The 22985-nt window shown below is 39.8% G+C and overlaps 1 protein-coding gene and 1 long non-coding RNA gene across 2 annotated transcripts; both read left to right on the top strand.

The window, feature by feature from the left end:
- The first annotated feature begins 1820 nt into the window (after nucleotides 1-1820).
- mfsd8l1 (major facilitator superfamily domain containing 8-like 1) lies at nucleotides 1821-9887 on the top strand. Its single transcript, XM_034583369.1, is given in 13 exon segments — nucleotides 1821-2174; nucleotides 3903-4088; nucleotides 4301-4363; nucleotides 5082-5201; nucleotides 5338-5394; nucleotides 5397-5416; nucleotides 5509-5718; nucleotides 5720-5872; nucleotides 6678-6749; nucleotides 7052-7265; nucleotides 7518-7640; nucleotides 7864-7994; nucleotides 9152-9887. Coding segments are annotated over 13 exon segments (1524 nt in total). The 5' UTR covers nucleotides 1821-2059; the 3' UTR covers nucleotides 9212-9887.
- Nucleotides 9888-10200: 313 nt separating this feature from the next.
- Nucleotides 10201-22425, top strand: LOC117760386. The gene is made up of 3 exons (XR_004613668.1): nucleotides 10201-10685; nucleotides 18168-18174; nucleotides 22416-22425. It is a non-coding gene; the product is annotated as an uncharacterized LOC117760386 (long non-coding RNA).
- The last annotated feature ends 560 nt before the right edge of the window (nucleotides 22426-22985 follow it).

Here is a 22985-nt window from a genome sequence, read left to right as displayed (position 1 = left end):
GACAGAAAATCACAGCAAGGCAAGTAGAACAATCAAGGTTGTGGGTTGGACTATTTAAGAGGTCTGCGTGACAGCAAAATGTGAATACAACATATAGGAAGTCCCCGACAGGGTAATTTACGGATGTGTTCTGTTAGTTATTGATTCAACACGAGCTTGATGTCATGTAGAAATGAAGGAACTTGATCTGGATGCGGAAAGAAAATCTCAAGAGAAAAATAAGTATACGTATTTTCTTCTACAATGGCACAGTTGACCATACGTACCTGGTGAAGGACTATGGGTGCATTGCTTTCCATTCATGAACAATCCTTAGACCAAACAGCCTCTCAGCACTGAAACAATTTGAACTTGAGATGTTGACTTGAAGCTCTGGCAAGTATTTTTGGGAAATCTAATTAATGTGCTCCCAGCTCCCAGTTGGGACATTACTCACCAGGATGCCACAGTCAACTGTTCTATATTTGCTTGGAAGGCAGCAAACTAAAGTGTGGACACTCAGGAAGTTGAAATTGAATTATGGGAGAAGAGGCCGCTTGTGTGTGCGACACAGGCTCCTCAGTGTCAGTGGTAATGGTTGTCACAGGACGGTGAGGAACACACTGCCAGTGACTCACGCAGTCGCCTGATGTGTACCGGATCGGGAAGTACATTTGAATTTAGTGGTTCTGTAGAATAAACTCAGATATGATACCAAGTCAAATTACACATCACATCCACGATAACACTGTGGATAGATTCAAACTATGATTGATTGGTACTGAGGCCCAAATTCTGACAATCATAATTTTGAAGATTCTATTGTTTTAATATCTTTATTGTATTAACATGTTAATATGTATAAGCTTCTGTTGTTCTTTTTTATACTTTGCAACCAGAGCTGTATTTTATGCTATTGCTGATTATTGTTGTTCTTAGTATTGTGCATCGCTTCAGGGCCACAATTCACCATCTTCTCAAGGGTACTTCCAACATGATAATGCAGTGTGTCCCAGAGCAAAAGTCAAACTGGTTTCATGAACATGACGATGAGGTCGGTGTATTTCAGTGTGTGGCCCCAGAGACAGATGTGAATCCAACAGAAAATGGATCAGAATCTGATTAGTTGGGTCACACTCAAAAAAGATTGTTTGATCTCCTGTGACATGTGACCGAAGGATTTCCAGGCATCAGTGTTGGATCTCATAGTTGTTGAAGTGTTCACTGTAACTCCATGTGCAGGTATATATCTTTGAAACTATTTACGTGTACATTTTAATCTTATTTCTTTCTTTTGACTTTGACAAAACAAAACATTTAATGAAAATAACTAAGTCCTTCTATTGATCTATTTACTAAAGAATTACTTTGCAACACCACTGGCTATTTCCAGTCTGTCTTTCAATGATTTACATTCATGTTGCTGTGGAAATCAAATGAGATCTGTTCAAAATGACACATGAAAGCTGCTTTTGTTTGGTGTAAGTTAGGTATTTAAAAAAAAAATTAATTAATCTACTGCGTCAAATCCATGGAGGACTGATTGGGGCTCAGTGCAGTTTTTTTTGTGTCATTTATATATTTATTATTAATATAATATTTATTTATAATATTTATATTGAACAAAAATATAAATGAACAGTACATACTAGAACATATATACAGAGAAATCAGCATGTAGATATAAAACTGTATACATGTAGTTTATTTAAAACATGTATCTATATATTCATACAATGTAGAAGAAGGAGAAGAGAGGAAACTGATCCAGGCTCAGTGCTTGTCAGTGGGTCAGGTTGCATTTGGACTCTACCGGAAGTGATGTAGTTGCAGTGCGCAGGATCACACCACCGGGCCGTGTGGTTGGTTGTCGGTTCCCCGGTTCCCCCACCTTTAAACCTCTCCCTGCGGCGCGTCACAGACACAAACTTCCGCCGGGTTTCAGGTCGGTGCTGGTTTTGGAGGAACAGAAGAACCCGGGTCCCCCCCGTGCGGAGCATGTCCCCGGCTCGCAGCAGCGCTCCTCTCCCCGGGCTCTAATTGGCAGCAGCGCACTGAGCATTACGCGCGTGTCCACAGGATGATCGAGCTCAGACGCGGCTCGGACATCGTAGCGGCAGAGGACGAGCGACGGAAACGGAGGCTGACCTTCTGCAGCATAGGGCTGCTGTTCCTGCTGAGCGGTGTGGAGTATGGTAGGGTTCGATTGTCTGTCCCCCCCCCCCCCCCCCCCCCCCCCCCCCCCCCCCCCCCCCCCCCCCCCCCCCCCCCCCCCCCCCCCCCCCCCCCCCCCCCCCCCCCCCCCCCCCCCCCCCCCCCCCCCCCCCCCCCCCCCCCCCCCCCCCCCCCCCCCCCCCCCCCCCCCCCCGTCAACATAAACACACATGTCAGGCTGCGGTGGCGCAGAACGACACAGGACGTGATGTTTGATTAGTGGTTAATTAATGTCCATCTCCCTGGCACACCTTGAGTCTAGGGGGGAGGTTTTGTAATTTAACCGTTTAAGTCTCTGTTCATCTGTTTTGAATACATGTTTTAAAACAGACATGTGAGGCTGTATGATCAGGCTGTTTAAACACCCCCCCCCCCCCCCCACACACACAGTCACATTATTATAGACCTCTCTTGTGTAATTTGTGTGACTGAAGGTTAGAAACACAACAAACCGGTCACAGTGTGCTCACCTGAAACCTGCTCTGGTAGACTTATTCTAAACCATGGTGGGGGTTTCCCTTTACACATTAGCAATAATCCGGTTTGCAATATGTTATAGAATAAATGAAAAAAATCCTGCTATAGATGCTGCTTATAGCACAACACATGTTATTTATTGTTGAAACTACAACTTAATTTGTGTTTGACTCGTGTTAATATATATTGAGGCTTTATTTTGAAAGGAGCTTCTCACTAACAGACTGTATGGATTAGCACATCCACAGGAGACGCCTTATGATCAAATGAAGTCCCATAGAACAGCACCACATCCCCTTTTTGCAAAGAGTTAAGTCAATACCTAGTACTTTCTATTAAGAGAAACAGTATTATTTGCAGAACTACTCGATTATATTACAGTACACAGGGGTTTTTCATGTTTCCTAGAAACATGGGACAAAGAAGCAAGAGTGCAACTGTGGGAATTCCCTCAGACAACAAGAAAAGTTATTTCCTCTCTGGAATTTTTGCCTAGCATTGTGTGTCTTCTGACCCACAAATTTCATTTGGATTGTACTGGATAAGCACTAGTCTTTGTCTCTGTGACGCCAAGGCTGGAAGCTTCGAACGGCAATGCTACGACTGCAGCTCAAGTTGAACATTGCAGTGTGTTCAGGCAGTTCTCCTGGTGGTGAAGATTTCAGACAGACGTCATCTAACGCCTTGTTTCACCCTCATCTCACCTTATTTTTAGGTTTTCATTCAAGACATACAAAAAGTTTTAAAAGTTTTAAATCACCTCCATATTTCTATTTCGATCAAATCCAGGACAAACCTTACAAAGTACAAAGGTAGGAAGAAAGGAAGAGGCGCCTGTGACCGAAACGTTGTATAAACAGTTTGTGGGAGCCTCGACTGGTGTGAGACCACTGATTCAATTAGTAGAAAACATGCCTTCTCAGGGATTAAGAAAATGAGTAACAGCTTTCCTGCAGTTTCTGGAACTAACTGTTACTGCATTAGGACAACACTGCACGGCAGGGAGTAGTATTGTGAATTATACGAACATTGTAATACAACCATGGCATCTCTTTCAATAGGAGATAGCTAATACATGTGACAGCTTATCTTTTCACCAGCAGATAAGATGATAGTTCTTATGCTTACAGACTATAATGTTAAATGTATTAAACAAAAGAAAAGTGTTTTTTTGCCTCAAGTTTGAGTGACTTTAGCATTTATTTGAGTGTCCCTGTCTTCTGTCTCCTCAGCTGTGATTCTTCCCACAATATGGAGGTACCTGCAGACTCTAGATGCAGCGCCTTACTTCCTGGGTCTGGCCCTGTCGGCATTCAGCCTGAGTGGCCTCCTGTCGGGGCCGCTGTTCGGCCACTGGTCCGACAAAACACAAGCCACCAAGAAGATCATCTTGTTCGCCAACCTCTTTGAGATAATCGGTTTGTCCCTCCTCCTCCTCCACTCGTGTTCTCTTTACTTACACCTCCACAGTTGTAGCTAACACTCACTTCGTCCTGTTGATGTTTTCCTCAGAGTTCAAAACAAAGCATGCACTTGACACATCCCGTATCAAACTCCATTTGAAGTACCTATGTGAAATATTATGTGTATGAGCACTGACCTTACTTTCCCACTTGTTTCCACTCTCCAGGTAATTTCATGTACTTCATGGGCTACTCCAAGTGGCTCTTACTGTCAAGCAGATTGGTAGCAGGTGAGTCTACTACCAGATTCTGGTTTTCAAGTACGATTCTTTTTCTTACCTGTTTTTATAAATGATAAATACTGAACTCTCAAATATATTGTAGTAGCGATTATTTTGTAAACTGGGCGTAATTGTCTGATGCTTTTGGATGCAAATGATTGATCAGTCCACTATTGAGCAAGAACAGTATACCTGGTATAATGTTGTCATGGGTCCATTTTTTTATCGTTATTATTTTAATAGAGGTATTTCTGAATTTGGATTACATTGCAGCGCCATGTTGTGGTTGCCGGGTAAACACTGCTCTTGCTTGAAAGTACAACGCCAATCCTGGCACATACACGGGTCACCAGCGTGTCGCAGGGCTGACGAACAACCATTCACACTCAGTGTAACACATGTTTCTAATTTACCCCTAACTGCATGTGGTTGGACTGTGGGAGGTAGTCGGTGTACCCGGAGGAAACCCCATGCAAACTCCTTCTTGCTGAGGCGACAGTACCAACCACTGCACCACAATGACACCCACTATTAATCATTTACACCCAACATCATAGGTAAATAAAACCATGTTTAAAAAGGGCCTTATTATCTGGAGCCTGGAGTTAACCTTTAGCTGCTCTTGTGTAGTTTTAAAGATATTCTGGTATAAAGTATATAATCAGGATGTATATTTCCCTCTCACTAATGAGCAGAGCTCCAGTTATAATGATTTTCTTTTCTTCAGGCATCGGCACAGGTGCTGGCTCATCTATCTTCGGCTTCCTGACCAGGAGCACGGCTCCAGACGACCGGGCCACAGTATTCGCTGCTGTGATGGCGTGTCGACAGGCCGGCCTTCTGATTGGTCAGTGCTCCTCTGCTCCCTGCTGATCATTTGAGATTTTTATGATGTATAATGGATTGTATTTGCATTCTTAAACGCATTCAATATCACAAGCATCCTAAAAGCCTGTCCATTTTGTCTTTGTCCGTTGACGCAGGTCCAGCATTTAACATCTTCCTGAGGCTGTGTGATTTCCAACTGGGACCTTTTGTAGTTTAAAATATACTTCACCTGGGGTAAGGACCAACATATAATAGTTTGACCTTCGTGGCATTTTCTTTTTCCCCAAACCAAAGAAGAGCTAACACTCACGTTCCGCCTCCTGCAGCTGTTCATGTGCTTGATGTGGATCCTCCTTCAGCTGGTGGTGCTCTTCATGTACTCGGACCTGCCACCTCTGGAGAGAAAGAAAGCACAGGAAGGTTCAACAACAAGCAAGAGCGGGGACCAGGAGAGCGAGCCAGGGCTCACGGAAGACGAGGAGGAGGACAACGATGAGGTAAAGCCCTTAATGACGTCCCAGGAGCTGGTGGGTTCCTAACGGCTCAGTGGTGCCACCCAACCACAAGAGAAACAACGTCTCTGCTGCCTCTAACTCCACGCTGAGTCCATGTCTCCCCTCCTCCCTCACCACCCGCCATCAGAGACCCGAGACTCCTCCAGCCCCATCAAGGAATTCAGCATCTCTCGAGGTGGGTGGCCGTGTGACTGTATCTGTGTGAGATTGGATTTGGCATCCTGCCAGTTTATAGAACGTCAAAGTAGATAAATTGCACATATTTTCCTCTGAGAGGATCAAACCAATTTGTTCACAAGCTTGAACTCCTCACTGCAGACCATATAATTTACAATGTGTTTGCAATTTAACCACTTTCAAATACATCCTGTGCAGTTTTAGGTTTCTGGGTGAATTTCCCCTCCATGCCAGATGGCTGACAGATTCTATCCATTTATTAATATTTTGATTCATATGGTGTGTAAGTATGTGAGTCTACCAGTAGATGGAGCCCAACTGATTTGAGCCTGTCACACACATGAAATAATTGGCATTTATGTTTACCGAAATTAAAATGTATTTCACAGAATAAACAAATATGCATTTATATTTGAATTCCAGAGAAAGAATATATTTTTTTAATTCAAATTCAATACATTTGTTTGTGTGGTGCTTTTCTTAAAAAATATTAATAATAAAGTTAATGTTTAAACTGTAAAATATCAATAATATTTCTTTGACATAAGACATTTTTTAATACAAATATAGCAGATGATTTATTGGTATTGGGAATCTTTTACTCCCTAATACCATTATCCGCATCAGCCCTCAAAAATCCATATCGTTCAGGCTCTACTGTATAATTCACCTTGTACCCTGCACAAAACATAATTTATCACTTGTTTAGCTCCATGTTCTCTCTCTCAGCTCTGACTTTGTGGTTGGTCCTTAAAACTCTTCTCTCCATCTCTCTCTGAATTTCTCCTCGTTTCTCTGCAGAGTTCCTGAGAGAAGAGGTGGTTGTGCTGTTGGCTGCTCAGTTCATCACCCTCTTCAATCAGACAGCGCTGGAGGTGCAGCAAAGACACACACACACACACACACACACACACACACACACACACACACACACACACACACACACACACACACACACACACACACACACACACACACACACACACACACAGAGAGAGAGATAAAACTCATTTATGTTCCCTTTATATTTCTGTGGACAGATTTCACCTTTTTTTTATCTCGTGCAGCAATGTCCAATATCTTTGATGAGATATCGACTAATTGAAATAAAACAATAGAACCTCTGCTGCACCATGAGTTAAAATTGACAGTGACATGTTCACCATTCCCTCCTCAGACGATGGTGACTCCACTGACTCAGAAGTACTTTGGCTACGGGGAGCTGGAGAACAGTGTGATGTACTGCCTCTGTGGCGTGGAGGTGATCGCTGGCTTCTTCTTTGTGCGCTGGCTGAGCCGGCGTGTTGGGGAGCGGGTGGTCCTGGCCGTGGGTTTGGCCATCTGCAACATCTCTGGCGTCTGGTGCCTCATCTTCCTGGCGACCCCACTAGGTCAGACGGCACAGAATTTGCACAAACCCAGCATAGTTGTTGCACATTCCAAATCTTTAGCCGCAGTAAATGATGCTGCCAGCTGCCAAATGATTCACTGACCTTTCCATTAGGCACATATACAGACTTAAATGAAAAACCTGTAAATCCGGGTACACCATAGACTGAGTAGATCAGAGACTGAGTAGATCAAAATCACCGCCAGTTGAGTAGGTATTATTCTTAATTAACCGTTTTTCTTGTTTTCTGTAGGGAGTTATCCTTGGCCGCTGACTGAGTTCATCATCGGGGTGTTTCTGCAGGTTCTGGGTTTGCCATTCGTAGCTGTGGCCCAGGTTTCCCTCTTCTCCAAAATCACCTGTGAGAAAACACAAGGTGAGAAACAGCGCCATCTAGAAGAAGCAATGCAACATTGATTTTCTTTTTTTTTGTCCCTTTGTTATTTCTAGCTCGTTCGAGGTGTTTAAATCTGGTGTCACTGGACACTGACATTTCAACATGTAACTTTAAAAAAGTCCCTTACACTGTGTTCTTAGTGTGCGTGTCCTTAATGTGTGTACAGTTTGTGAGGATTTGTGTCTCGTGTGGGTGATTGCAGGTTTCTGTCAGGGAGTGCGTCGCTCAGTGGGAGGTCTAGCCACCATCCTGGGCCCTCTGTGGGCTGGTGGCCTCACCGAGAACATTTATATCATGTTGGGGGTGATGATGGCACTGCTGGTGCTGCTGACGGTGAGTGAACGTAGATGAGACGGAGAATCATGGTTGTTACTGTTTTGGGGGAATTTCTCATATTTTAAACATGTAAAAGTTAAATGAAATTAATCTCCACTCAGTTTTTGCAGTTCTGACATTATTTCTGTGCACAAATTCGACCCAATCGAATACTGTTCAGATTCTTAGATTTAGTTTTTTCCTGAAATTTATCTGAAAACCTTTTTTATTTTATAACAAACAAATTTAACATACAAAGGGATCATTAATTTGCCTAAATTCTGTTCTCCAGTAGATTCATTAATTTTCATTGATGGTACAAGTGATATGACTCACTGAGAAGTTAGATGATTCACCATCGACCCTATTTCAAGCCGACTCTTTGTTTATGGGCGCATGAATAAAAATTGCAAGCGCTCATAGATTTGCCCTCATTGCCCATGTGCACTATGTCGGCCGAGCACCATAATCTGTGTAAACTTGCATCTTGTTCCTTTTCTGAACAACAATGGCTGAGACTCTAATTGGAACAAATAAGAAACACAACAAACCACAGAAGGGGGCTTAAAGTTAGGATCAGGAGATGAAGGTTGACATTTTATGGCCAGCAGCTTCCCTCTCGATTAGTGAGACAAACAAGCCATAACAAAATGCTTGTAAAGCTTGTAATGAAGCGTGAGGGGTGAAACCACAGCCCGACAACCAAATGCTTCCACTGTCACTGAGAATAAGAGGAGAAAAGCTGGACTGGTACAAAAAGTTCCCTCGGCAGTTCTTTTCTGCTAAATTGAGTCCAACAGGAACTCCGTGAACATCTAGTGTTCACAAAGTATTTCATTTTTGAGGATTCACTTCACCAAATTGATAGAAATGGGCTTTGTCCATTTTTCTGTATTTTTTTAAGTGGCTTTGCCTTCGTGTATTAATATAAAAAGAGGTTGAGACTGTTGCAGCTGACTGTGTGAAATGCCTTTGCAAAAATCGTGGTTTGACTATTTATTTTAGTATTTTTCCTCAGTTTCTCCTCTTTGTGTTTTCTTCGTTAAAACCTCAAAGTCAAGGAGGAAAATAAACCTTTGATTCAATCTGTAGATAAACTTTGGGGGAGGGATATTCAAAAACCAGCTCATGACATTTTGCATTGTATTAATTCTGATCTAATATTTGAAACGCAGATTATGCTGGCGTTCTCATTCGACCGTATGGTTGAACCTGCTGCTGAGGGAGGAAGCTGACGGCCCAGACCAGCGGTGCGTATCCAACAGGGACAATCAACATGGAAGGTAGCTGTTTGCAAATGATAACGAATGCAGTGCTCAGGACTTTGTATCACCATTCGTAAAAAACAATAATATATTTTTTCAATATGTAAAATATGATTTGTACAAGACGGGGTAAAATACCACTAGTATTGTATATCCCCTCTTCCTGCATCTTATCCTGTATTTCTTGGCACACACCCAACAGCACGTGTCACCACCTGGACTTTGTGTGTGGAGGCGATGAAAGTACTGTTTTATATTTATATACATTTATATATTTCCCATGGAAAATATAGCGTCACAGTACACCACATATGCAAGCCTCGGAAGTCCTTTAGGATTCTGCAGAATCCAAAATTATGTTTTAACTGTTAAATTACTGTTAAATTAATTTCACATGCTAAATGTTTCTGGGTTTAGTTGACTGACCTTGTGTTGCAATATATATCTTATTACTTTATTAATTTAATCGTTACTTTATATTTTGGAAAAACAGACATTGGAAATAAAATAAGCAGTGTTTCTGTAGTAGTTTCTTTCGAGTTTCTGTAAAAGTTGACTGGAAAGTGAAATTTTAAAGGTTTGAACTAGAGTTTTACTTTAACAGAGACTTTAAAAATGGTTTCACTTTGATGAAATATTTCAATCTACGTCCATTTCATCTACGTGTGATATGTTTATCTGCTTGAAATCACCTAAAATATTTACAAAAGACTCAGAATTTTCTTTGCAGGTTGTATTTATTATTTCATTTTCAGAGTGACCTATCCATTGGAGCAATGTGTTGCATACAATCTTCTGTAACAAGAATGACTAACACACATAATTAAATTAATATACTTTTACCAGTGTGGTGATGATGAAACATGCTGTTTCGAAGCTTTGATGCACAACTGGACTCAGGGAAAAGTTGAGTTAGTTGTAGTCCTTAGTGTCAAAAATTGATCACAGTAAGTGATGTTACATTTATATCTATTAGTAAATTAAATCTACAAATAATGGGACCTTCTACCATTTATATACAAACCATATACAGATATTCATTTCAAACTTAATTGAAAGTGGCTCTTAAAATGATAAAGGTTGTTAAATAGTAAAACAGGTTTTCTTCTTTGAAAAGAGCTGAGCAGGGCAAATACAAATCTGTGATTTATTTGTTTGGGGTGTAGTACATATTGTTAACACGGGTGGGCGCTCTTAGTCTTTGTTTCAATCCACTGTATGTGTTTCCCATAACTAATGAGTCCGATGTGATAAATCAAGATTCTTGTTATTTAGTTTGCGCACTTTTACCAAAAACACACTTGGGGGAAAAAAATCTTTATTGGCACCTTTTGTTGCGTAAAAATAGTCTTTTAGTTTTTGGAGAGGAAAACAAATGCGTCAATCACTGTATTTTGTTTTGTACACCTTGATAATTCTTTTTAGCTTTTATATTCACAAAAATGTGAGTATTTATTTCTTTATTTGTCACATATTTCTTATTAAGTTTTTTATGGCCACCTAACATGTACATTAACTTTCCTATTCCTCGTGTCTTTACAAAAACAAACTTTCATCATATTTCACTGGCTTGTGTGTTTGGTTTTTCTCTGTGGAAACTGAGTTTGTGTAATTACAAAATCAAATCAAAAAAATACTATATTAATAACGATACTTGTATATAATTGTATTATAATAAAATCAATAAAAAATGTTAAAATTTGATTATTTGGGTGTTTTATTGGTATCTGACATGTTTCCATCATGAAATGTTCACACTACCTCTTTACATTTTTTATAATTTTTTCAGTCAAATATGTGTCAAAACATTTTTTATAAAACCGTCAAAGAAATATTTAATTAATACTTTATTGTGTTGATTGCTCTATATTAAATAAAATACTTGGTGTTTTTGATATCCATAAATAAAGCTCTAAATAGATAAAATAAAGTGTGCCTGTTTTAGTCATCAAACAAATTTTATCCAATTACTTCATCCAATTTATTTTTTAATTAGTTTTTTAAAAATAATTTATTTTTTTCATATTTGTTCATATTTGATGATTTATTTTCAGTAACCATGCACAACATATTTGATATTATTTTTAATAAATCATTTCAAGGATAGTTCAGAGCTTATCTGCACTCATAATTTAGCACAATTTTATATTTTTTGTATTATTTCAAAACAAAATGGTATTTGGAAAATCTTAGGGGTCGTTTCTTTTGTATTTAAATACAAATTAAAAAGTACTAAAGTAAAGTAATCAAACACTGGCCTTGTTGTTGTTTCTGGAACCATTCAGTCCGTCAACATGACCGAGTACAATGGTTGTTTTGACCAGAGATGGTTTTAACTTGTTTAATTTCTATTATTTAACTAAATTATATAAATGTAACAGAAATTTTATCATTTTAAAATGAAATAGTATAAAAATATTCTTATGACAAACTCCTTTGTTTGTATTTACTGTAAACCATTTTTATAAGCAAGTTTAAATAATTCCCTTTGGAAAATATTGTCAGCTTGTAACCGAATACGTTTGACTTAAATTAATAATTAAAAAATCTCTAAAATTCGAAGTGTTTGCAACATCATATTCCAAAAGTATAATTTTCAAAAACACAACTCTTATTTTCATATTCACATACATTTTATTAAATAGGCAAAAAGTAGTTCATTCATACACTGTGTATATGATATTTTTAGTTGCTGATAAAATAACTGAATTTAATAATTATTTACATATAAAAAAAATAATAGCAACAAGAAATGCAATATTTTTAGAGTTGATAGACTGTAAAAATTATATTTGTATTTTTTTAAAGTGCTTACTCGAAGCAGCACATTTTTACAGGCCTCATCAAGCGGAGGCGGCGGCACCACGGTGGGTCGCTGTGGCCTCGCTGACGGAACCAGCAGGGAGAGCGTTACCGAGGTATTCTCGCCCATGACAACACGCCATCTCACCGGTGACGTAGTGGCGAGAGGGCGGAGCCTTCCCAGTGAACTCTCGTTGAACCCGTTTTGATGTTGGGTGGGGCAGACTCAGAAACGTTATGACACAGCCAGTACCAGAGATATTTTGGGGTTTAGATTTTTTTTTTTAATTCTTAACTGGATTGCCCACTCATCCCTCATCACACCCCCACCCACACACACATCCACCGCACTTGGCCTGCAGCGGCAGTCTGACCGAACAGCGACCCTGCATATCAGGGTCAGATGTGGAGAACACGCCGTGTGTCATATTAACAGTAGTTGTCAGGGTAAGTTCGGTGAGCTCGCTCCTCCTCCTCCACTGCCAATCACAGGGATATGGTTACGAGGCACATACAGCCAAAAAGATCGCCAACGATAACAGACGTGAACTTTTGGTGAACTGTATTTTCGTTCGACTGCAAGGGCCAACGAGGGCAAGTGGAGTTCAGTGGGACTTTGATGTTTTTTGTTTGGTTTTGTTTTCCCTTCAATCTCGTTTCCCGGGGCCTGATCACAGATTGACCCTCACACTCTGGGCTGGGATGTAGCGAAGGGATGAATTTGGATGATGCACCGCGACACTTGGGTTTATGGGACATTGCGGCTCAGCCTTGAATACATATTTATAATCAGGAGTGTGGACAGAGCCACACCGTAGCACCAGGCACCACTTTTCCCACATTTCCTTCCCTTTTTTCTTGCCCTTTCTCGTGCACTTTACAAGACCCTTCCCCTGTTCATGAGACAACTTAGCAGTTCAAGAATAATACCATCAACGTGGTCATTATAAGACTTTCATGAAGCGAGTGGAGATGGGTAACAAATGGAGAGAAGTGCTCTCAGTTAGAACTTCTGAGCTTTTGAGCTGCCGGGCGTATGAAATATTAACTTGTGCTCTGGTGTCACAAATTCTTATGTTTGTGCAAAAAACTGCCACGGCCACGCTCAAAATCAAAATGGTGGCAGTGACAGAAACCCGTGAAAGTCTGTGAGTGTCCCTGCACGGATCGCACTCGAGTCCCGCTTTAATAATACATGCGTCACTCCGAAGAGGTGCGACATCTCCAAAGCGAGGCGCTCCTGGAAGAAATGGGAGAAGCAGAGTGCTGGAGTTGTGGTATAATGGGGGAGTGAAAGTGTAAACTGGTACAGAAAACCTGCGGTAACTAAGGTTAAAACACCCGACGCTCACACTCCAAAGTTAGACTTTACAGGCCGGCTTCTTCGTAGTTGAAAAGGTCAAGTGAAGAGTGGGAGTTTTGTTTGGTTCCTGGAAAACACGGAAGTCCTACGGCCGACTCAGCTCCATTTCTGTCGCCCAGGGTTGTGTGAAAAGCAAAGTTTTTTTTTCTTCTTCTTCATTGGTCCTGTCTGGAAAGCAGAGTGTAATGCCTCTTCTGACTGAATGAATAATTAACTCTGCGTGGCCTATAGCTGGGTGCACCCTGGGCCGTGTTGTGCAAGCTAGGCAGCTGCTATTGCTCTAAGAGTTCTGTTTGGCCAGATGGGTCACGCTTCAGCCATCTTCAGCACAGGAAGTTTTCTTCTTCTTCTAACTGCGTTCTTCCCCCCCCGACACTTTGATCCCGTAACATCATACACTTAGTGTGGATTTGTAATTCTGATGGTCTCTTTGACCTTTTGACATCGCACTTGTTCTGTTTCAAGTCCCTGACTGGTGTGGTCCATGGGATGAGAGCAGCAGAGATCTGAAATCCTTATGTCTCTCTTATTTTATTTTTTACACCTTCAAAAACTGGTTAATTAGTTTCAAACTCTAGGAAGAGAATACTGATTTCTGCTTTTCATTACTGCACCGTTACCCATTTCTCTGATGCAGCTATTCTAGATGGATATAAGGGATAAATAGATAGATTTCAAACATAAGAAATATAGATAGATAGAATATAGATAGATTAGATAGATAGATGGATACATACCCACACGTCTACCCCAACAGTTGGTCACATGAAACTTGTCTGTTATTGAGGCATCTACAGTAGCTCATTCTTAAGGTGAATGTTGGTAACTGGAACCAAAAAGCAGATGTTGTGGGAGGCAGGAGCTATTTAACAGTGAGAACTTACAAAATACATCATTGTTGTACAATTATGCACAGTTGCCTTTCATTGTCATTTCACTTTACAACGCTAACAGTATTTCTCAAAAACTAGGGGTTACCAGCAACTCCCGTTCAACGGCCTTCCTCTCTGTGTGCAGCCCTGCTCCAGATCTTAAACTTTCATCACAAACTTTCCTCAGTCCAGTGTTTTAAATTGTGTCCTGACCGGGACTATCCCACACGCCCACACCCACCCAGCAAACCACGATGTACCTCCGCCCCTCATCTGTCCCCTCTGCCTCCCAGAACAGATTACTAGCCCATCTGTATCACCAGAGCCAGGCCACGCTAAGCCGATGGGAGCCCTGCTCAGCAAGGCACTGCCGCAATTGTTAACCCTGATTAACTTGACGTGGCGTTCAGTAGAAGGAACAGTGTGAAATCAAGCCAGTGCCATGACCCAGTGCCCTGCCGCTGAACCGAGGGGTAATTGGGCAAACTCGGGGAGGGCGGATGAGAACGGCATCCAGGAAAAAAAAGAGAGAGAGGAGTGCAAAGAGAATAAAAAAGAGAGACAGGGCAATGGCAGGGAGATTAAGGCGGCTTGAGGCTTCTACCGTAGATTGCTCAGGAGCAGTTAATATATGCACATGAATATTTTTCTCTGTTCTACTGCAGTGGAAAACAGGGCGTCGGTTTGCGATACAGGCTCCCACAATAAACATAAATTGCTCTGACTTTTAGTGGCTTCTTCAGATCTTCCGTGCACAACAGAGGACATGAAAGATTGAGGTATAACGACTATAGTACGATTATAATCACACAGAGAAGAGCGTGCAGATGTTGCTGCACAGTATGAACTGGAGCGTAGCTTATAGATGGGAATGTATAATGAAAACAATGTTCATTACGTGAGAAGATTTCATTTATGTTTGTTGTCCCAGGCACAACAGACTGCTCTGCTTTTGCTTGAATTACAAACTTGATGAAAAATTCAAATGATGCCTGTCCCTTTTAAATATTAGCATCTACATATATGTACACATTTATTCAGACACGTTTACATATAAAAGCTCTGAATAATTAAATACAATAAAATTCCTCGTCAGATAACATTTGAGCTTCTTGTATTAGGTTTAAATCGATATAACATGTTCTTTTATTTCGGTACTGAGCCACAGATAATGTTCCTCCCTCACAGACGAGCCGGCAAACATGGCTGTTTGTCGAGATGCATTTGAAAATCTAGTTTTATGTGTCACAGCCGATGGCTCGGTTTGAAAGGTCAACTCCAGCTACATGACAACAGTAATGCCAGCCTTGGTATTTTGCTTGTGACATATTGTAGTTGTCCGGCAGGATTTCAGCGTCTGTGTGTTCACAATCTAGCTTACAATGTAGAAATGCCAGAAATAGAATATGGGCCACTGTGGCTTTACTTTTATAATCTATAAGCTCTGATGCGCCTGAATGAAGAAATAGTTCAGTGACATTTTATATTTCATTTCTACAATATAGGTGTAACGAGCCGATTTATGAAATATAGGCCTGTACACATTTCATTTGATGATTAAGCCAGACATCAACTGCGTACTTCCCATGCCACTCTAGTAAAACAAGTAGATAAATTTTTTGCTCAACATGACTTTAGCCCTATGAGGCAAAGTGTGATTTGTAAATTTGGACTATAACTAGAAAATTTGACACATTGAACTTTGTAATTGAAAGAAAATGAAAGTGACTGACCACTGATCATCTGTGTGGCTGTGATTGTCTGAGGTGCGAATGGCCGTGACCTGTGAAAGACTGTGACTACAAACTGCAGCGTCGCTTTTCTCCGTCGTTAGAAATATCTACTACAATTGCAGCAGGGTGGGTTTTCCACAGACACTGATAATACAGTTAATTGAGGGGGGGGAATATTTATAGAAAATTATTACGTCTACAAGCGTCCCCATAAAATGTCACCTACTTTACAAATTGAAGCACTCAATAAGATTTACCCTGGAATATGTGAATTTAAGCACTGGATAAAATTTCACTTGGATTTAAGCATGCGATAAATTGGATTGGCAGATGAAATAATCATTACTTTGTAAGTTCATTCCTATTTAACTTAACATTTTAATTTTGAGAAAGGTTTTCCGGTTAGGCCCCCCACAAGATCAGGTGCAGAATCTTAATTTGAACCTGTGTCAACATTAATCTGATCGAGATTCAGATTTTTTATTGTGTTGAATTGCAATTTTCCTGATATATTGAAGGAATGTGCTAGAATATGTTGATCTGCACTCGTAGATTTGTCTGTATAACTGTTTGTGTGATAGAGACTTTGATGGTGTTGTATGTGAATGAATGTTTTAGTATTTGGTGTTTAACCTGCCCAAAGACTGCAGATGGAAATGATCTGTTTTTCATTTTGTGATTAATGTTTTTGTGCACTGTCCTTGTTTCATAAAATGAAATAAAAAATAACACTGTTGCTTTAGCACAGTTTTTTTTAATACAGAAAGGTTTTCCTCCAAATATATTAGAATATTCATATACAATTTTTCAATAACATGAGCCAAGAAAGAGGACAAACAAAAGGTTTCCTTCAAAAAACTACTTATTTTGTTTTACAGTGTAAAATGAAAGGTGTAGATGATTGCATTTATAACATGGCTGTCTGTGGTGGGGTGGAGGAGTTGTTACGGATTAGGACGCTTTCAGAAAATAATACCTTGGTGCGTTTGCAAAGACACCCCCAAACAAATGCAGGGATAATGACATGTTGAACCTCGCAACAACCCCAACAAGTCCCTCCCTCTCCGAGCTCCTGGGCCTTTCTCCTTTGACCTAATAATTAAGCTGCTTTTGGCATTATAAGTTGAGAAGCAGCTTTGCCAATCTGCGGTGACAAATCTCTCACAGCTGAACCACGACTTCGCCGTGAGCCTGCCACCATCTTCGTCCTTCGCGATGCCTGGATGCTTCCCGGCTCCACCGCTTTAACTCCAAAATCTTTTATCATCCCACTGAGAAAGTAATCCTACATCTGTGAGAGTGGGAGTGGGAAAATCTCACAAACAGTCAAGTGCTGGGCGTGTTTCATAAGCCGACCGTTTTTGATTTAATGTCATAAATGTGAGAAATTTTAACGAGGAGGAAAAGAACCTGCAGCTTTGGCGTCATGTTTGAGTCACGGTTGGGCTGTAATCAGAAGCCTGGATCTACTGGAAGTTAAGACTGGAGGAGGAAAGTCAGAGGAAAGTAGAAAATATGGAAACATGTGGAGGACAGAGTGTTTAGATGCTTCGTGCTGAAGCTCAAACATCAATGTGCGAATAAATGTGTCTTCAATTGCCCTTTTTATCCCTTTTACTTCAGATCGCATGTGCTCCTCATAACAACCAACGACAAATGACTGTAGTCCAGATTTATTTTAAGGCCACATTCGGCCCTCTACAGGGCAGCCATTGGTTTCCATCCATTTCCACCATGGCATTAAAAAGAAATCAATTTTCAGACTAGTGAAACTTGCTTCAAGTTGCGTATTCAGTCACATTCAACATCAAGTCTGCACTGATAATAAAGTTTCTTATCGTTGCGTGGGTATGCAGTTTTAAGTGTAGATTGATTGGAGAAGTCGTGAGTGTGTTGCCTCCCATCAATAATGCAGCACTGGTCTGCATGAATTGTAAAGGAAGTTCATGTGTAGTGAAGGGACTATTAGTCCTTCAGCTAAAAGTTAACGCTATGATGAGATGACAGGTTATTAAATGGCTCAGAATACCAAAATAGCATTAAGGTGAATTATTTTGTGCATTCCTGTCAAATATATTTGTACAAACTCTACTTTTTAACTTCAGCTCAGTTCGTTTGGTCGGGTGAGAAATTGCATCCAGGGAACGTGAAGGCAGCTCACATGTTTTAGGAAGCGTTGCTCACCCGTTTATTGCCTATTATAGAATATAAATAATCGACAGAAGAAAAACCCAAAGTCGTAAAACTATTTCTCGATTAAAAACTTAAGTAAAGGCTCACAGACTCCAGCTTCTTCTATACATGTAGATGGATAAACGTTTTGCTCAAGGTCACCATTCGTCTATCACGTCGCCAACCAACTCCAACTTCTGGAGATGACATCGAGGTGTCGGAGATCAGAATCCTTTTGACCCATAGGTGTGATCACACCCTCTGCTCAGCAACAGACAGTCAAGGACGTCCTTCTCCAAATACCAGTGGCCTGGTGAAAAGACTTACTTAGTGCAGTTTATGGATATGGGTCTTTCTCAAGCCTGTCCTGGTTTCGTCAGGGTGGGCGGTAAGAGAAACAGACAGGGGGGTGAGGGAGGAGGAGGGGGGGGAGACGGTGTGAGGAGCCTCGCAGAAAGGAGCGTCCTGGGACACGCTGGCTTTACAAAGCAGTGACCCAGGATTAAGCGTGGCAGACAGTAGTAGTTTGATTTGATCGGGCAGTGCTGTGTTGTTAAATCGCTCATTAAATCCAATTAGGGGGAGGTAGAGGGAGACAGAGCAGAGGGGGTGCAGGGGCGGTGGGGCTTTAGTCCTACTGCTCCAGAGCAAAGATTGCGTGCCAAGCCGAGCAGGTGACAAACTCCAACTCTGAACCCCTGACCCGGCCGTGAGACTCCCCCACTCCTCTGCTTTTCTTTCACTCCTCTCCCGTCTCGCCGCACGCCCACAGCTGTCACCTGCGACCTCTCCGGTTTCGTCCACCTACAGCGAGGTGCGAGGGCACCGGGCATTCTGCGTCACGGCCGTCACGTCGCAGAGCATTCGCTATGCAAAACAGGCCAATTAACGTCCGGTCAAATTAAAGAATACTACGGCAGAGTGTTGCTCTCATGCGGCGCTGAGATAACACCAGTGCAATCACACCGGAGCGGTGCCAAGACAAATACCACACAATTACACAGCATAACACCACCCCGCTGTGGCCCCTCAGTAACCTCGCTCTAAACTTTCACAAAAGAAAAAATTAACCACAGACAAATGCCCCTAACCCTCCTGGATTCAATAATCCAGCCACAGTTTCCCATTTCACTTCAACTTAATCGTTTTTCTCCAGTTTTCATGCTCTATAATGTTGTTGTGTCAGAAATTGACTGCAATGGTTTTGGGCGCAAACAAACAAGAAGGGATTATAAGAGACTTTCACTATTTAGTCATTCTCCCCATGAAGTCTCCTTTGGTTTGGTGATCTATGACTTCACTCTTGTTTACTTCGCAGACTGTCACAACACTGCTGCTCTAATGCTCTTTGTTTTTCCAACTCTTGTTCCACTGTCTGTCCCTTATCCGTGATTCATGCATCAAGTCTCTATCCTCTGTAGTCCAAGTCCTCTGCCCTTTTCTTTAAGGTATTTTAGCCTCTTCCTAAAACCTCAATTTTGAAAAACAAGTTCTTCTAGAACTGACTTAACAATGGATTTTCAAAATAAATGAAAGGGCCTTGAACAACTGATCATTTTGTAGTCACGTGACGAGGGGATACAGCTGCACACTAGTGCGTAGAAAGTACATGACATCAAATCCGTACTCTTTAAAAAGTCACCGGGCAGCTGCATGTGGTCATTGAAATATGTTTTATAAATAGTAAAGGACAATGGACTGGACACTGTATTATGTAGTTTACTGTATTTGTAATGTCTGGAAAAGCAGGGCTGGTTAAAACAGTCAGGACTCCATAGGCTATACTGAAGGTCTGGAAGATATTTTTAAAAGGCCTAAAAATTGTAATATCGTCAAGTTATCTTGGCATTTTTAATTCAAATGAATCCAATTAATTCAACAGTTCTACTACAGATCCTTTGGATGTACTTTTTTGTTCATTTAAAAGCAGTTGTATGTCCCACAGTTTCTCTAACTGAAGTTCTAAAAGTTGATTTCCCTGGTATTGTATTTTTAACTAAATATTTCTATTTGTATTCCCCAATACAGTTACTTAAAAGTGTGTAATTGTCTTAGTATCGATCAATTACAATCTTTAAATAACAGATTTACAAATCAGCTACATCACATGTAGTGTTGAGTGTTACACATGATAACTGGTATAAAGTAATACCAAACTAGAACTTTGTAAAATACATTTTGACAAGTGCAAAGGGCCTGGAGTAGAGCCCTGAGGAACTCCTGTTTTTCTAAAGTACATATATAATAATCCTGATCCACTCAGGGCCCTGGAGAAAAAATCCATTTCTGTCTGAGAGCAGACATGTAGTACTTGAGCATTTTATTAAAATATTAATGTCTGATTTTCAAATCAACTAAATGAAGAGGAACCAGGCAGAAACACAAACTAAGGCTGAACTCCAGTGAGAAGAGGCAGCAAATAAACTGTCAAGGACTTTCTGGGTTGGAAGTAAATAATATTTTATAAAATAAAAATCTAGATCAAGACAGAAATCACTAATAAATACATTTTGCCATGAAGCAAGCACAGTAATTATAGTAAACATAGAAACATTATGTCTTAGCATTTATGTTGGAGCTAAAACACAAGTTATAACTATCATGATCATTGACTATAACTATCAAGCAACAGGTGTTTATTTGCTTTAAATCTTCATCATGTTTATTTTATGCATTTACCTGAATTAATAATGATATTTTTCTCACTCAGACACAGCATTGAATTTGGAAGACCAGTTTTGACACAAATTAGGTCTCAAATGATAAATTAATAAATGAAGCTACATAATATTAAGTTTGAGAGTCGACCTTGTCGAGTCTGGTTTTCATTAAACAGACTCATTTGCTTTCATGTGCTGTGCTTAATTTCTTAAAATCTGCATTCCGATCTTAGCCTTTATAATGTCTCAGCTTTACATGTGTATCTCCAAGTGCGTTTATCAGTGACTGTAAAACATTCACTCTTGGTTTCGCCCCAAGTTCCCATTTATCTTCTCGTCCTTACTTTTTTTTTTATCTAGACATTTACTGGTTTGCTTCTGGGTCTGTATGCAGATTATAGGGGCTCTTATATCTTGACAATCCTCAGTTGAAATGACTTTTAATGTCCGTAGGAGCCGCTTTGGTTATCTGTTCCTCAGGTCAGAGTGAGTTCCTCCTAACAGAAATGCTTTTAGGGTCTCTTCCCTCATACAGGAGACAGCAGAGATTTGAAGTCCCACTGTATTGTGATGAATTTGAACGGACAGTGAAAGATGTTTTTAAATTAAATATTTACTTATCAAAAATATACATATATTGTTCACATGCTGCTGATAAGTTTGAGTGTAATTAAACAATATTTATATTTTAATTTATATTTATAATTTTATGTATAATAGTGTCTGCTTTACATGATTGTGAATTTGTAATTTGAAATCAATGGAAATAAAACAATAATAAAGAGAACTCGAAGACTTTTATTGTTATATGCAACTTATTTCAAACACATATTTGGATAACAGAGTGATTCATAGGAAATTATATTCACTTCAGAAACAATAAATGAACTGCTAAAATTAAAATTAACCCATCCATTCCTATATTTCAGGACAGGTTACAGGAGACTTAGATTTGTTATTTTTCATTACTTGATTTAAAGAAATTGATACTGAAGCACTGGAAATCCACAGAACCTCTGACTTTATTACACAAAAACAAAGAAATGTGTCATCATTTGTAATTTGGAAAAGCCATCGAAAATATCCAATAACTAATACTATATCAACTCAATAAGAACTAATACTATATCAACTCAATAATAACTACTACTTTATCAAATCAATAAAATCAAAAACAAGTATTGAGTTTATACAAAAGTGGCTTTTGGCACATAAATATTATAAATAAATGTCATATTATTATGATTATATGTATACTATGTAAATGTTTATTTTTATTCAACATAAATAATGTGGATTAAATGTAAATTGCTGTATATTTTGTTTTGTTCTGTTCTGTCCTTTTGTTTTACTTAGTACATACTACTGTGGATGTGTAAAGTTCATATTGAGAAATCTATATTTATATAAAATGTAGGAATTACAAACACACAATTTACAAAGATTAACATCACTGTCTCTTACATAACTCCTATCAATTCTATAAATACAAAAATATACATATTGTACAATATACTACTATAATATAATACAATTGAACCAGGGCACAGCTGAGACACACGTGGGATAGAGACACACAAAGGCTGAGACACACATGAGAGAAGCTCGTAAAGGACAGACAGAGACAGGGACATAGACAGAGACAGAGACTGAACTGAGCCGAGCTGAAAAGCTGGACGCTGGCAGAAAGTGCTGGCAAGTTAGGTTGTGGTAAGTTTATGTTTTCACCTGTTTAAGTAAATAATAAAGATGCTGAAAAGCAGCACGCTCGTCTCTGGCTGTGTGTGGGAGACCCCGGTGGCATCGGACAGTTATATCTTGATATATTGATTTGGTAATACCAGTATTTGAAAAAAAAAACAAGTGCCTATAAATAATTAAAACATTTGTTTTACAACTGGTCACATTTGTAAATCTGATGTGATTTCTATCTTATCCTTGGGGACCTAAGTAGTTGTAATAATGAATAAATAAATACTTACATAAAACAATAAATTAATAAAGTTACAAGTAGATTTAATATATTCTAATCTAACACAAAGTATCATGTCTCACAGTAGCTGAGAGTCATTGACGTAATATCTGTGGTAAAAGGGTTTTGTACCATAATGCATTTTATTTAAAGTCTTATTTACTTGCTTA

Source organism: Hippoglossus hippoglossus, chromosome 4, assembly GCF_009819705.1.
Source record: "Hippoglossus hippoglossus isolate fHipHip1 chromosome 4, fHipHip1.pri, whole genome shotgun sequence".
Classification (NCBI taxonomy): domain Eukaryota; kingdom Metazoa; phylum Chordata; class Actinopteri; order Pleuronectiformes; family Pleuronectidae; genus Hippoglossus; species Hippoglossus hippoglossus.
This window is presented reverse-complemented; position numbering and strand designations above follow the sequence as displayed.